This window comes from Triticum dicoccoides, chromosome 6A, assembly GCF_002162155.2.
Source record: "Triticum dicoccoides isolate Atlit2015 ecotype Zavitan chromosome 6A, WEW_v2.0, whole genome shotgun sequence".
In the NCBI taxonomy this organism is placed as follows: domain Eukaryota; kingdom Viridiplantae; phylum Streptophyta; class Magnoliopsida; order Poales; family Poaceae; genus Triticum; species Triticum dicoccoides.
The window spans coordinates 504,775,983-504,792,446 of NC_041390.1; the positions used below are offsets into that span (position 1 = coordinate 504,775,983).

At 49.1% G+C, this 16,464-nt stretch overlaps 1 protein-coding gene and 1 pseudogene across 1 annotated transcript; one reads left to right on the top strand and one right to left on the bottom strand.

The window, feature by feature from the left end:
* The first annotated feature begins 4,574 nt into the window (after nt 1-4,574).
* LOC119317513 lies at nt 4,575-7,782 on the top strand (annotated as a pseudogene).
* Nucleotides 7,783-7,879: 97 nt separating this feature from the next.
* Nucleotides 7,880-11,233, bottom strand: LOC119317512 (probable 4-coumarate--CoA ligase 2). The gene is made up of 5 exons (XM_037591984.1): nt 10,015-11,233; nt 8,721-9,065; nt 8,562-8,629; nt 8,344-8,446; nt 7,880-8,258 (listed from the first exon to the last, which is right to left on the bottom strand). Exons 1-5 carry the CDS (start codon nt 11,098-11,100, stop codon nt 8,139-8,141), a joined length of 1,722 nt encoding a protein of 573 aa, XP_037447881.1. The 5' UTR covers nt 11,101-11,233; the 3' UTR covers nt 7,880-8,138.
* Between the last annotated feature and the right edge of the window lie 5,231 nt (nt 11,234-16,464).

Below are 16,464 nucleotides of genomic sequence, written 5' to 3' on the forward strand. Positions count from 1 at the left end.
ATGATCTTGAAGGTGTTCAAGATGGACCAGTCAAAGAAGAAATTCTTGCCTGAGTTGTAAGGTACGAAGTTAAGACTTAAAGCTCGACCATGGCAGAATAGAGAGAAAGGACGAAGGTCGTCTCCTATGCTTAAGACATAGGCTCTACAGTATGTTATGCTGTGTACCGCGCCTGAAGTGTGCCTTGCCATGAGTTAGTCAAGGGGTACAAGAGTGATCCAAGAATGGATCACAGACAGCGGTCAAAGTTATCCTTAGTAACTAGTGGACTAAGAAATTTTCTCGATTATGGAGGTGGTAAAAGAGTTCGTCGTAAAGGTTACGTCGATGCAAGCTTAACACCTATCCGGATAGCTCTAAGTAGAGATACCGGATACGTATAATGGGGCAACAATTTAGAATAGCTCCAAGTGGAACAGTTATTTGGAATGGCTCCAAATAGAATGTGGTAGCTACATCTAGGAGATGACATAGAGATTTGTAAAGCACACACGGATCTGAAAGGTTCAGACCCGTTGACTAAAAAACCTCTCTCACAAGCAACATGATCAAACCCAAGACTCTTTGGATGTTGGTCACATGGTGATGTGACCTGTCAGTGTTAATCACATGGTGATGTGAACTAGATTATTGACTCTAGTGCAAGTGGGAGACTGTTGGAAATATGCCCTAGAGGCAATAATAAAAGTGTTATTATTATATTTCTTTGTTCATGATAATAGTCTTTTATTCATGCTATAACTGTATTATCCGGAAATCGTAATACACGTGTGAATACATAGACCACAATATGTCCCTAGTGAGCCTCTAGTTGACTAGCTCGTTGTGATCAACAGATAGTCATGGTTTCCTGGCTATGGACATTGGATGTCGTTGATAACGGGATCACATCATTAGGAGAATGATGTGATGGACAAGACCCAATCACAAGCCTAGCACAAAGATCGTGTAGTTCGTATGCTAAAGCTTTTCTAATGTCAAGTATCTTTTCCTTAGACCATGAGATTGTGCAACTCCCGGATACCGTAGGAATGCTTTGGGTGTACCAAACGTCACAACGTAACTGGGTGGCTATAAAGGTGCATTACAGGTATCTCCGAAAGTGTCTGTTGGGTTGGCACGAATCGAGACTGGGATTTGTCACTCTGTGTAAACGGAGAGGTATCTCTGGGCCCACTCGGTAGGACATCATCATAATGTGCACAATGTGACCAAGGGGTTGATCACGGGATGATGTGTTACGGAACGAGTAAAGAGACTTGCCGGTAACGAGATTGAACAAGGTATCGGTATACCGACGATCGAATCTCGGGCAAGTAAAATACCGCTAGACAAAGGGAATTGTATACGGGATCGATTGAGTCCTTGACATCGTGGTTCATCCGATGAGATCATCGTGGAACATGTGGGAGCCAACATGGGTATCCAGATCCCGCTGTTGGTTATTGACCGGAGAACGTCTCGGTCATGTCTGCTTGTCTCCCGAACCCGTAGGGTCTACACACTTAAGGTTCGATGACGCTAGGGTTATAAAGGAAGTTTGTATGTGGTTACCGAATGTTGTTCGGAGTCCCGGATGAGATCCCGGACGTCACGAGGAGTTCCGGAATGGTCCGGAGGTAAAGATTTATATATGGAAAGTTGTTGTTCGGGTTCCGGAAAAAGTTCGGGTTTTTTCGGTATTGTACCGGGAAGCTTCCAGAAGGTTCCGGAGGATTCCGGAGGGGTCCGGAAGTCCGGAAATTGTTCCACCAAGTCCAATACAGTAGCATGGGCTGTAGGGGGGTGCCCTAGCCTTAATGGGCCAGGGGCACCAGCCCCCCCAAGGCCCATGCGCATGGGAAGGGGAAACCCTAAGGGGGAGGGCCTCCACTTGACTTGGGAGGCACTCCTCCCCCCTTGGCCGCACCCCTTGGGGTGGGAAACCCTAAAGGGGGCGCAGCCCCCCTTCCCCCTATATATACTTGAGGTTTTGGGGCTGCCAACACATGAGAACTTCTCCTCTTGGTGCAGCCCTACCTCTCTCCCTACTCCTCCTCTCCCGTGGTGCTTGGCGAAGCCCTGCTGGATTGCCATGCTCCTCCACCACCACCACGCCGTTGTGCTGTTGTTGGATGGAGTCTTCCTCAACCTCTCCCTCTCTCCTTGCTGGATCAAGGCGTGGGAGACGTCACCGGGCTGTACGTGTGTTGAACGCGGAGGTGCCGTCCGTTCGGCACTAAGATCTCCGGTGATTTGAATCACGACGAGTACGACTCCTTCAACCCCGTTCTCATGAACGCTTCCGCTTAGCGATCTACAAGGGTATGTAGATGCACTCTCCTTCCCCTCGTTGCTGGTTTCTCCATAGATAGATCTTGGTGATACGTAGGAAAATTTTGAATTTCTGCTATGTTCCCCAACAGAAATATGATAATAACCATTTTATTATTGCCTCTAGGGCATATTTCCAACACTTGATGCTCCATAGAAATTGTCATTTAATACCAAAGTTTAGAGCAAATAAATCTTCATATATGTGGACTTCATCCTTGATTCCATCCAATATTCTTGAGGCACCATCTAAGGACAATACCTTCAATTATATCTCACTGAAAATATTAGTCCATAGAGATTGTCATTAATTATCAAAACCACAATTAGGGGCTACATGCACTTTCATCGGCGCTAAAGTATGTTTGCGCTTGCTCCATGGTGAAGCCGTCATAGACTGGCGCGGGCTCCGGCGCCGAGTCATCGTTGGAGCCCGTCTTCATTGTGGGGTCGTCGTTGGAGACCTCTAGGGAGCTGGCGGGCATGCCGGCCTCTATCCGCCTGGCACGATGGCTCTGTCAGGCGGCCGCAAGGGCGGCCACCTCGAGCTCCTGTTTCACTGACAGGCTCTCCCACAACGTGTTCCCGCTCGTAGTCATGTCGGATATGATGCATCAGAGAAGGGTGTGGAGCGGGCGTAAAGTGGTGTGGTTTGAGCTAGGAGTGGCCACCTTTAAATAGCGGATGTCGGATGAGCCCAATTGTCCGAATGTGTCAATGCGTGAGGGCCGGAGTTGGTTTCTTGGCCTATGTGTCTGTTTAATGGCGGCGACAGACAGACATCCATCCCGTTTGAATGCGGTACATACCGTCCCGTCCCGTCCAGTAACGCATCTCCGGCATTGAACATGCGCAGACACCGGAGACGCGGCGTGGACGGCGCTCTCGATCGGCAAGCCGTTTCAATGCCTTCATCAATGAAAGATCAAATCTGCTCTCCGTCGGCGTCAATGTGGAGTTTCCGCTCTAGAGCGGTATAAATGCGGGCAACTGCTTCAAATGAAAAATGGTGCGAATGAGAAAGAGGGTTTTGCACGGGCCATGGTTGTCGAAGCGTGTGCGTGGCGTCGGTCCGGACAGGAGCAAAATATCTCTCCCCGGTTTGCGTGAAAAAAGACGCTGGACCGGCCATTCGCGACGGATGTGGGCGAATTATCAATGGGTGGAGTACTACCGTGTCAACCTGGCAATCGGATCGGGTTTGGCCGGGTCAACCTATACCAGACCCATGCCCGAGTCTGCTATCGGGTCAATCATCATCCCACGACCCTACCCATGGGTCTAGAACGGGACCCATGCCCGAACCCACCGGGTAACCCGACCCAGTCGGGCACCCATCGGGTATTGTAGCACAGGCCATTTTAAACAATTTTTTATGTTTATCAATTTTTCTTGCCCAACATTTTGAGGAAGGTGGGGTCTTTCAATGCAAACTACCTGTCATTTTAGTAACAAAGCGTTTATGCCATACGCCACAACCAGTGATTGGGTAGTCAGCCTCCTCCTAGCTTTATAGTGCTGCAGATGCTTTCATTCTTCCTGGCTGGTCGAGGTGGTACTAAACTACGTGCACCTGCGAGGTAGTGTGGTGCGGCTGGCTATCTGCATGGGCCAATCTCAAAATGAATTTTGGCCTAGTGTGAATGGAAAAAGGAGCAAGGCCCGTGGTCTGGGTTCGTCTTGGACCCCAGTTAACTGCATGTGAAGTGTGCTAGTATATACACATGGGCTGCATGTTGTGGGCTGATCAAAGATTTACTCTATTTTACTGGGAAAGCTGGCAGCTAGTTCTGAACTGCATAGCGCGGTCTACTAGATGCTATTTTTAGAGAAAAATGTCCATATAAAGTGACTTTTTCAAATAACAATCCATGTAAAACAAATAAATATGATTATTAATAATAATCGGGTGACCCATCGGGTGACCCATGGGCACAAACCTGCGCCCATACCCTACCCACTACTAATCAGGTTACCCATGGGCAAGACCCATGGATGAAGACGACGACCCATACCCTACCCATTCGGGTCCCCATGGGTCGGATTGCCGGGTTGACTACCGTGCATGAACAAATCCACTGACTCCATAACGCTTTATCAGTACCAAGTCAGAAGACATACGGGTCAAATTGCAGAGCGTGCCGTCTGCCTAATCCTACCCGGTTTTTTTTAGTGGCCCGGGTTATTTTATTATTCTGAGAAGAATATGGTGCGAGCGCGTGGAAGGAAGGAAAAGAGACTCCTCCCTAAAGTACAACAGTTGCTGGCACTTGGCACTTGGCAGCGGCACCAAAAGCCCCCCCAAAAGCCGAAGGAGACCTCGACTGGAAGGCACCGGCGAACTCCAACCAACAAACCACGCGGAGCGGCCGGCCAAATCTACGCCACCACGCGTGCGAGGCCCTCGCCGCAGTTCGATTCGGCTCCCCCCTCCCCCGCCGCCCTCGATTCTCGCCGCGGAAGGTATCGTCTCGGCCCCAAACCCTCGATCGATCCTCCGCTTTCCCCCAATTTCGGCCCGGCGGTTGGTTGCGCCCTCCCTTTCAATTTCGACCCTCTGGTCTACTAACAACTCTACTAGATTAGATTAGATCAGAAATAAATTGCTCGTTCGTTCGTTCGGATTGAACTTCCGCGCCGACACGTTAATCTAACGGTGCCGTGCGATTTTTCTTTGCGTATTGGCAGCGAAAATGAGCGACAATCTGATGGAGAAAGTGAACGCCCTCGGCGAGCGCCTCAAGATCACCGGGTCGGAGGTGGGCAAGCAGATGCAGGCCGGCATGAGCTCCATGAGCTTCAAGATGAAGGAGCTCTTCCAGGCGCAGACCCCGGCCGACAAGATCGTCGAGGACGCCACCGCCGAGACCCTCGAGGGGCCCGACTGGGCCGCCAACCTCGAAATCTGCGACCTGATCAACACCGAGAAGGTGAACAGCGTCGACCTCATCCGCGGGATCAAGAAGCGGATCATGCTCAAGGAGGCCAGGGTTCAGTTCCTCGCCCTCTTCCTCCTCGAGACCATCGTCAAGAACTGCGAGAAGGCCTTCTCCGAGGTTGCGGCCGAGAGGATTCTCGATGAGATGGTCAGGCTGATTGATGACCCCCAGACGGTGGTCAATAACAGGAACAAGGCCCTCACGCTCATTGAAGCATGGGGAGAATCTGGTGATGAGCTCCGCTACTTGCCGGTCTATGAGCAAACCTACAAGGTAAAATTAATGTCCCCTTTATTTCGTTCCTCCATCACTAGAGAAATCAGCAGTACAAATTGGTGTATTATGTTTAGATTTGCTAATTTTGTCCCGTGTCAGTGAGGCTAATTTTCCAACCTGTTCATAAAAAAATCAGCCACGATAATCTCCTCAAAATAGGCTTTCGCCCTGCTTTAAAAATAAAGCCACGATAATCTCTGTTGCCCCATTATGTAAGCAAGGAAGGAATCCAATTTAGGACCAACCTGCTGAGGGTTGTTTTAGCCGTTAGCAAAGGGGTACATCGCTTCGTCGAACCACTCAGACCTCTCTTTAATAATTTCATACTTCTGTGGTTAGAAGCTGGTGGTTAGTATTAGCAGTCATTGCTTTATTCATCACCTTGTGAATCACTCAGTATCTTTGGTAGCAGCTTTGCCGTTTATTCAGTTGTGCTAAATAATATCATAATCCAAAAGTTGTTTCAGTGTCCATTTTGATGGTAATATAATAAACCCATATGATTAGTGCGTTGGTAATGGTTAGTGCCTTGGTGGTTACAAGTACATTATGCTAATCTATTTTTTTTACAGAGCCTGAAATCAAGAGGAATTCGGTTTCCTGGACGTGACAATGAGAGCCTGGCCCCATATTTACTCCACCACGCTCTGTTGCTGAAGCTGAAGTTGCTGCAAATTTCTCCCAGCAGATATTCGAAGATGTACATGTGCATACATATACTGCTGAAGAAACAAAGGAAGCTTTCGATGTGGCCCGTAACAGCATGGAACTTCTTTCAACTGTTCTTTCATCCTCCCCTCAGCAGGATGCTTTGCAGGTAACTGGATTTTGTATAACTTTATCCCAAGCTCGTATAGATACTTTTGACTGTACTATACTGTACACACAGATGTCTGCTTATTGATAACAGTTTCTATGTGTGAGATCGGTTTCCTCAAGCAGCTTTTGCAGTTAACAATTTCTTTCTGTACTTGTTGCTGTTTTGTGCTGCTGATAGATCAGGCTAGTACTGTCACTTGGTTTGGCTCAATGTATGATATTTTGGATGAGATATGATTGTGTACTTTAGTAATCATGAGGTGATGTGCATGTGCAGTTCATTGTTATTCTTAAAATCTGTTGTAAGTATTTTGCTCATTTTATTACAACGGGTGCTCATTTTACTCTGTTGTCCTGATGGAGTGGGTCTGTAACATACTCCTCCTGTTTCTAAATATAAGTGTTTTTAGAGATTTCAATATGGACTATATACGGATTTAGGAACGGAGGGAGTACTACCTAAACTGGATTGCTTATTTGCCAGTCACTTAGAAAATCTAATTATTGTTGGTTACTGCTTTATTGAGCACGAATGATGTTCCCTGATACTGATGACATTAACAGCAAGAAACAGTGAAAACCAGTCATTATTAAAAATACTCACTCTATGTATTTTGTGCAAATGGAAGTAGTTACTAATCTAACATGCTTTGTCATTGTAATATTTCAAACTTTAAAGTACATTTTATTGGACATGGTTTTAAACTGACAAGAAGCTAGTGATGATTGATTCTGTTATCTGGAAGTTGAAAGTGATATTCATGAACTGTGAAGGTTATCTGCTATTGTGTTTTGACTGGTTCTGCGACTTCCACAGGATGACTTAACAACCACTCTTGTGCAACAATGCTACCAATCTCAACATACTATCCAGAGATTCATCGAGACGGCTGGGGACAATGAGGCCTTGCTCTTCGAGGCCTTGAGTGTGAATGATGAAGTCCTGAAAGTGCTATCCAAATACGAAGAGATGAAGAAGCCCATGGCTTCGGCGCGTACAGAACAGCCAGTGGTCATACCAATTGCCACGGAGCATGAAGATTCCGTGACTGTTGGCAATGAGGATGCCCTGGTCAGAAAACCAGCTGCTGCTAGAGCAATGTCAGGCGGCGATGATGATATCCTTGATGATCTCGATGAGATGATATTTGGCAAGAAGGGAGGAAGCAGTTCCCAGGACGTGTCCAAAAGGCAGGACCCAAAGAAGGATGACCTAATCAACTTCTAAATACCGGGCCAGCAAGTTGCGGAGTTCCATTAGGGATACACAGCATGTCTGCTGCTTTTTATACTGCTGAACGATGTCTGTATTCATCCGGTAGAAGACTGCACTGCACGTACATTCAGTTAGGGATTGGGTCGCTTGTTTATTTGCATACGATGATACTTTGTCGTCCACAGTTTGTTCAGTTGATAAGTTGCTGCAAACTTCTCATCTTCCAGTTTGCGTTAATTAGGCGTACGTAGCTATTTGCTTTTCTGTCTGTGCTCACTCAGGCGATTGCTTAAGCTTTGGCCAAAACAAGTTGAGGTCGAAATGAACCAATCCTGATTAACATCATGATGAGCCCAGTACATGTGTGGTAGTGGTGCTCCTCAATGGAGAGAGTAGCGTACAAAAACATGGTATGGACAGACAAAACTTTCCTCCTCCATGCCTCACTAACAGCCACAGGCGATACACTCCGCGTGGTACTACAATCTTCCAAATGACAAAGAAGGCGAAACATGTATATCTTGGAATTGCCGTCCGTCCAAAAATGACGTCTTGGATGTAGTAATAGTAGTTGTTCAGGCAGTGACGGGGGAGACGAGCTTGGCTCTGAGCTCTTTCCTCAGTATCTTCCCTGACGCCGACTTGGGGATCGCATGGGTGAAGTACACCTTGTGCAGCCTCTTGTAAAACACCACCTGAAAATTGGCAAACTAACCGTGGTCAGAGATGGCCGATCGATTCAGCGACCAAGGTTCTGTAGCTGCTCTCGTGTGTGACTACCTGCTTGGATACGAACTCCTTGATGGCCTCCTCGGCGATGTCGGAGTCGGCGGCGCGCACCACGAACGCGACCGGGACCTCGCCGGCGGCGTCATCCTTTTGCCTGCCATCCATTCATTTACACGCACCCAGTTTATTACCCAGGCCAGTTCGATATTGTTCTTGAAGCTGAACAAGTGATGTACTTGAAGACATTACTGAGATGATGGTTGTCTTACGGGACGACGGCGGCGTCGGCGATGGAGGGATGCGCGATGAGCAGAGCCTCCAGCTCGGCCGGCGGCACCTGCACGTACGGGGTATCATCACAGTGTTAGTTAAGTCATACTGTAGAAAGTGGTGCCGTGCACGTCTTCAGAGATGTCGTGTTTGTTTACCTGGAAGCCCTTGAACTTGATGAGCTCCTTGACGCGGTCGACGATGAAGACCTCGTCGTCGTCGTCGACGTAGCCGACGTCGCCGGTGTGCAGCCACCCCTCGACGTCGATCGTCGCGGCGGTGGCCACGGGGTCATTCAGGTAGCCTTTCATGATCTGCGGGCCGCGGATGCAGATCTCGCCGGGGAGGTTGCGGCCGAGGGAGAGGCCCGTGTCGGGGTCGACCACCTTGAGCTCCGCGTTGCGCACCACCGTGCCGCACGACCCGGACTTGGCCGGCGTCGGCTCCCTCGCGAACGCCGGGCACATGGACAGCACCGGCCCGGCCTCCGTCATCCCGTACCCCTGCGCGCACAGCGACAACCTCACGTGTCAGCTTCGCGCCCGTGGCCACCTGGCCGGTACGGTGGGACGCGCGCCACCACGTGACGCACGCGCCGGGACCATCCAGGTAGGTGCGGCGAGCGGCGAGCGGCTCACATGGATTAGTTGAGCAACCAACGTCTCATCGACGCGACGTGTGATTGTGTGAACCGTACGGCAGTGCCATTTTCCCAACACGGCACGCAGCTTCTATACTCATCCGACGTAGATTAGCTGAGTATCTATATGTACGTACGTACGTACGCTTGGTGCGTGCGTACGTGGAGCCTGAAGCTGCTGCATGTGCATGCCTCGCACACGCGTTGCACGCCTCCGTGGAAGGAGCGGGCAGTGGCGTTGCACGTATACGCGCTAGTTTGGTGGAGCGTGTGGCGTTGCGTTGGCACATATACGAGCAGAATGGCCCTGGTGGACGGGCTAGTACACGTCGCTCTACGGCTGCAAGACGACAGCCCGTGCAGCTGCCATTTTTGGCTACTTGTTCAGGAACGCCCTCACCGTTGCTAGCGATGTTCGAGCAGTACTGAATGAATACAGATCACATAACTGATGGCCGAGCGTGCCGTGGGTTGTGGGCATGTTGCACAGCGGCATGGAGTGAATAATCTGTGCCAAATTTTGCAGTCAAGATGGAACAACTGACCGTCCTCTCTTCGATCAAATGCGCTTCAGTTAGATTCAGTTGAAGTGTGGTGAGATGTTCCTATGCTCTATCTCAAGCTAGCTCAAGATTTTCGTCGCAAATAAAAAGATAATTCAAGACTTCCCGCCAAAAAGAAGAAGCTGGAGTAATTCAAGATCGTCTACAATGCAAACTCGTAATTCATGCTAATTCAAGTTCCTAGAGTATGTTCTAATGCTGGAGTGAAAAACAGCGGATCACGCGGGCGGCAGATATGTACACACGCACCTGTCCGAAGATGGCCTGCGGGAGGCGGCCACGGAGCGCGTCCTGGAGCTCCTTGCCGAGCGGTGCGGCGCCGGAGAGCACGACCCGGATGGAGCTCAGGTCGTGCTGCTCCACCACGGGGTTCTTGGCCAGCGCCAGCACCAGCGGCGGCACCACGGCGGCCACCGTCACGCGCCACCGCTCGATGCCCGCCAGCATGGCGCCCATCTCGAACTTGGGCATCAGCATCACGGCCGCGCCGGCGCGCACCGCGCACAGCAGCACCGAGTTGAGCGAGAAGATGTGGAACAGCGGCAGCACGCAGAGCGCCACGTCCCCCTCCCGCATGTACAGGTTCGGGTTCTCGCCGTCCACCTGCTGCGCCACGCTCGACACCAGGCCCCCGTGCGTCAGCACCACGCCCTTGGGCAGCCCCGTCGTGCCCGACGAGTAGGGCAGCGCCACGGCGTCGTCCGGCGAGATGGACACCTCCGGGACCGAGCCCTCGTCGGCGGACCCGACGACCCCCCAGAAGGGCAGGCATCCGTCCGGGGTGGCCGCCTCGTCGTCGACGGTGATCACGGTGAGCGTGTCGTCGCCGCCGCTTGTGCTGATTCTCGGGAAGCTCTCGTGCCGGAGCTTGTCGACGTAGGCGGACTGGGTGACGATCATCTTGGCGCCGGAGGCGACGAGCTGCTTGTGGATCTCCTGCGGGGTGCAGAACGGGTTGGCCGCCGTGCTGACGGCGCCGAGGAAGGACGCGCCGAAGAAGGCGACGGCGAACTCCACGCAGTTCTGGAGCAGGATCATGACGCGGTCCCCGTGGCCGACGCCGAGCCGGTGCAGCGCCGCGGCGGCCTTGCGGCAGAGCGCATGCGTCTCCGCGAACGTGTAGGTCCTCCCCGTGGCCGCGGCAATGAGGCACGGCGCGTCCGGGAGCTCGGCCGCCCTGGCGAAGCAGTACTCGTGCAGGGGCAGGTGGCTGGGGATGTCGATGTCCGGAAGCTTGGACCGGAAGATGGTCGCCTCCGGCACCACCGCCGAGACCGCCTCGGCTGCGGCGACGGCCTGCGGCTGCTGCACCTCCGGCGCCGCGACCTTGATCATGATCCTCTGTTATACGAGAGACGGAGAGCTTCCCGGAATGGCCAAGGAGCAGAGCCTGCCTGCACTAGACAAACAACGGCTCGCGAGTTCGTATACGCAGCGAGGGTGGAGGAGGTACAGACTACACAGGGCAATGGCTGCTTTCCGCGAATAAATACAGTGGCGACGAGCGGAGGTATGGGCGGGAGGAGAAGAGGGTAGGTAGGAGGAGGCGGGAGGGGGGAAGGTGTGGAAGAGGCGCGAACACGCTGGCCGCCACGCAATCCGCCAACCCACCTTTCAAAAATGCGTGGGCGTTTCCTTTTTTTTTTTGGAAACCCAAATCAAATGCAGTTTCCTGATACTTTTGATTTCTTCTAACTGCCCTGCAAAATTGGAGCATCATGAGAACAAAATGATCTAGTATTAGGACATGTTCGGAGACTCTCCCGCTCCTCAAATCCACTTCAGGAGTTGGTGGAGTTGTAGCTAAAAATGATGAAGCGGGGAAAAGGAAGCTCCACAGATTCTCAGATTTCAGGGAGCTGAAGGACTGCCGAACAACTCCTTAATAACAATGCATTGTTCTGTTTTTCGACCATCTATCCCTTAGGTGCCTGAAATTTCTTTTGCATCGGTCACTTTTACTCCCAGCCATCAGATCATGGATGAACATCTTGGTCTTCTTCTTCCTCCTCTAACCGTCACTGTTCATCTTCTTCCTTGATCCTGCAGCCCCCCTCCGACTCAGCCCTAACCGTCTGCCTCTGTGTCACGCGGCCGGCGGCTATCGCCACCCCGCCCTCCCTTTAACCTTCCCCCATCGCCCCGACCATCCCTCTAAGCCCCACCACATTGGTGAAGAATTTTGGCGATCCCTACACCCTCCCCCCTAAGATGCATAGCGGGGTTGCCTCTTCTCCAACGAGATCCCATCTTCGGCGAGCTCGGAATGAATCAGGAAAAGTGACTGGCGCAAAGGAAATTTTCAGGCACCTGAGGAAAAGTGACTGGCGCAAAGGAAATTTTCAGGCACCTGAGATATTGTAAAACCGGGTTTTCTTTCTGCGATAACCATGCATTGTTTCGCGGAAATACATTGATCTGTTTTTAGCTCCAGCAGCTTTATGAAATACTTCCTCCCTTTCAAAATATAAGTCTTTTTAGAGATTCTAATATGGATCACATACGGAGCAAAATGAGCGAACCTACACTCAAAAATACGTGTGTAATCCAAATTAAAACTTCTAAAAGAACTTACATTTGAGAACGGAGGAAATATTTGTCAAGGACAATCCACATTTATACTGAACACTCTCCGTTTCCTGCAGATGCAACCGTAAGATCCGATCACAAGGTGGTATACGATCTCATTCGATAACCAGTCGTCACTTCGTTGTTTTCCTTTGTTTTTTCCAACGTTGATCAGATCAGTATTCACTTCAGTACACCGCTCCGATTCGGCAATATATCTGTGGTCTTCTGGACGGCGCATGAGTTCTCCAGTAGTCCAGTACAGTTAGCTCGACTGAATATATCTCAAAATTGCTGAACAGGCCATGCATCCAGGTAATTGCTGACCCAGAGAAGAGGGATTGCAGTTTTGAGGCATGCTCTTCCATCTCTGTGGCCACAAACACGAAGCGTCATATACAGATTCAGCGTGGTGAGTTGCGAACTTGGGATTGCCTGCCGCGTGCATCCTCGCCTCTGTTGGCATTCAAACCATCAACGGACATAGGTATGAGAAGATAAAAGTAAACAGAAGGGGTCGTTGTTGGTGCATAACCGATATTTGCTACTTCCTTCGTTCCGAATTACTTGTCGTAGGTATAGATGTATCTAGATGTATTTTAGTTGTAGATACATTCATTTCTGCGACGAGTAATTTGGAACGGAGGGAATAGTATATAAGATCTTTCTTGGTGCATAAGCGAGGCATCAAACATAGACAAATTATGCATATAGAAAATTCTAAAGAAAGAGAAAAGGAAGAAACCCATGCCACGATTTCAAATCTTTTCAATTTATTAATCTATATCTATATCTATACCTACTATTAAAGAGAATAGGTATTCTTAGTTTGATTTAGTCCTTTTCGTTGAATTCATTTGGTTTGAGCGCAAGCTAATGTTTGTTGGGCCTTCTATGGGCCGTTTGGTTTGAGCGCACACTAATGTTTGATGGGCCTTCTATGTGCCATTTGGTTTAAGCGCACGCTAATGTTTGATGGGCCTTCTATATATGGGCTTTCATAGAGATCGCGAAATATAATTGTGTCAAAATAAATCAATATTGTAGGAATTGAATAGAGGACCTCCTATCTGGCTCTTCGATGTAACAACCAACGAGTTATTAGTCCTTCTCGTGGAATTCGTTTGGTTTGAGCGCACGCTAATGTTTGATGGTCCTTCTATGGGCTTCCATAGAGACCGCAAAATATAATTGGTTCAAAATAAATCAACATTGTGAGAATTGAACAGAGGACCTCCTGTCTGGCTCTTCGATGTAACAACCAACGAGTAATGCATCTGATGTAGGGTAGAACCCTAGGGGCCCGATCTTTCACGAAATGGAGGGCATCCCACGAAGAACACGAAGAACGTGAGGGGAAAGAGAGGAATCACTCAAATCAACAAGAAACAATCACTCATGTGCTAGATCCTTGAAACACAAAGAGATACACGATCCAAATCCAACAAAGGACGATACATAGGTAACCGGTTCTTCTCCGTGAGGAGGTCTTGATGGGGGCCACCAGTGAGGAGGTCTTGAATCCAAGATGGATCTTCTCCGTAGAGGCGCGCGGTCTCTCTCGCGGAGTAGATCTGTATGGATGAGCAAAGCTCTATCTCTAATGAGCTACTACTTTGCTAACCCTCACTAGGAGGAGGAGGGGGTCTATATATAGTGCTAAGCCACGGATGGGTAAGTGAGGGGCGAAGGGGTACACGGGCTTCGGCCCAAGTCACGCGCGCAGGCGGGGTCCGGATGATCCGGGACCTCGTCCGGATGATCCGGCTCCGTCGAGGGGATTTCTGCAAGGTTCGGGTGTCTTCAGACGCAATTGTCCGGATGATCCGGGGGTGGGTCCGGATGATCCGGCTGAGCCTGGATGATCTGGACGGCGGTCCGGATGTCTGGCCTGGCTCCAGCGGCCGCCCCGTCTTCTTCTTCTCCTTTCTTCCGTCTTCTCTTCCATGCTTGGCCTTGGTCCTTTGAATCTCCATGGTCATCTCGTATGAGCCTGAGTATACACAAGGTCCATGCATGACGTAGTAGCCATGTCTCATATGTGAAAAGTGATGGATCGAAGAGGAGTGAGTTCACCTTGTGTCCAATGGCATATGGTCGAGGTCTTATCGTATGTCCTCTTGGGGCTTGGGGAGTAGTCGAAGTGTACATGGGGATGATCGTAGGATACTCCGCATCATCTCCCTCCCCCTTGGGAAAGATCCGACCTCAGATCTTGATCCTTATCACCATGGGAACGGTTGTTGTGGACGGACTTGTAGTTGGACGGAGTTGAAGACGTTGCGCAATCCAAGTACTCCAAGGTGTCGCCGGAGTCGTATACATGCAAAAAGAGCAAACACAAACAACACTCGGAAATACAAAGGTTAGCACACACAAAGTGTCCATCATGTAAGAATGAGTCCGTGCGGCAAGATTGTTTGTGACAAAGCGCATGAAGCTTATATAGAATGATATGCAAAGCGTTCATGGGAGCAAAAGCATTCGTTGTGCACACAAATGTGTTGTGAATATGATCAATGCGACCACGGTGCAAAATGATGTCATAGTGAGACGGTTTATCAATAGCATGAATATGGCAATGGATGCTTAGTATGAATAAGTTATCATGCAATTGATGGTATGCAATATGATCATGATGTATGAATATGCCATCAAAAAGATCACAACAAATTTTCTAAGGAAGTGCACAAGCTCATATATCATGGATGGCATGGGAATACAAGATGCAACAAGGCAATCATAATGTGAGTCAATCCATGCATAAGATGCAAATTTGTTATGTGTGGTGTTGTACCAAAACTCGATGTTGTGGCACTCCTCAACTTGAAGGTCCATAGGGTCCATCTCCAATGTCGGTCCTCCCTCCAATATGTGTATCATGTAGACAATAAGAAGGAAACAACAATGAAAAAATGACCCATCCAATATGCGTATGTGAGGATGGCTCAAAGGGAAGGAGTTCACCTTATGAATGTTCCCAAAGATGTTGGAGTTGCACGTCATGTACGCCTTCACATAACCAATATGTCTCGTGATAGCGGTTCCTTGTGATTCCTTCAAAATGAAAGAACATGACAAACACTCGGAAAAACAAATGAGGTTAGCATGGAAGCAAAACCTATCATTCGTGTGGTGAGATACCCAACAAGTGTTCTCATCATTCTTGACATAAGAAAGGACAAGGTGTGGCATGGTATGAAAGCATATGATGCGACTACAACCAAAGACATTAGGCTCTATGAAACAAGCAAGCTTCACAAGTAATATGTCCAAGTCTCCAAGATCAGATGCAACTATTGGAGGCAAGTGATAATGAACAAGATGTATCATGTGAGAGGCATGAACATATATGTCATCAACCCAAGAAAGCGAGTAATAGTGGAACATGGGTGATGCGACAAAGCAAGCAATCATAGTGATCAAGTCAAGCAAGCTAGTAGTACGAAGATGCAACGTACTAGAAGGGATCATGGCAAGCATGTCATGGGTGCAAATAGTGTGCATGAATACTTCACATGACATAGCACAAGCATGAAAGGAAGACATGAGCAAAATATCATCAATGTATTGGCAAGAAGTCCTATGTAAATAGCAATTGAACAATATGACTCTCCCAACACAAGAATCAACAATAGCAAGTGGCGCATGGTAAACATGGAAATAGCAACAAGGATCTCCACCAAGCATGCAAATACACATAGGAGTATCATAATTGTGAATCATGGGTAGATGCAAGCAAGGGTCACAATTGCATGGAAAAATCTTGTAAAGATGCATAACATGCAAAGTGAACAAGATACAATGGGCATAAAGTAAAAAATGATATATAGCCCATAGTCGTGTGAGAGCCAAGTAAAAGAGATGCGCATAGTCCTTGCGCAAAGGGAATGGTGGTAAGGGTAGTCCACGAGATCCCAAGTCATTGTTGCTCTCAAGAGCTCGTTTCGTCAACTCGTGGGATTGAGAGGTTGACGAGTTTACGTGAGTACCTACACAAAACAAAGACAAAAGGAAAATTGTGTGTGCGTGGTATATGTACACATCATCCATCATGATGCGCACTTGCTTGTGTTGGTTAGCACCAAATATCCAATGCTCAAATAAATGAGATGCGTGATATAGAAACAT

What these genes read in the sequence shown, in the direction of transcription:
- LOC119317512 (XM_037591984.1), bottom strand. Translation starts at nt 11,100, where the DNA reads ATGATCAAGGTCGCGGCGCCGGAGGTGCAGCAGCCGCAGGCCGTCGCC. An exon ending in CGCAGGCCATCTTCGGACAG is followed by an intron (nt 9,066 to 10,014) that starts GTGCGTGTGTAC and finishes CTGTGCGCGCAG; the next exon opens with GGGTACGGGATGACGGAGGC. An exon ending in AGGAGTTCGTATCCAAGCAG is followed by an intron (nt 8,259 to 8,343) that starts GTAGTCACACAC and finishes GCCAATTTTCAG; the next exon opens with GTGGTGTTTTACAAGAGGCT.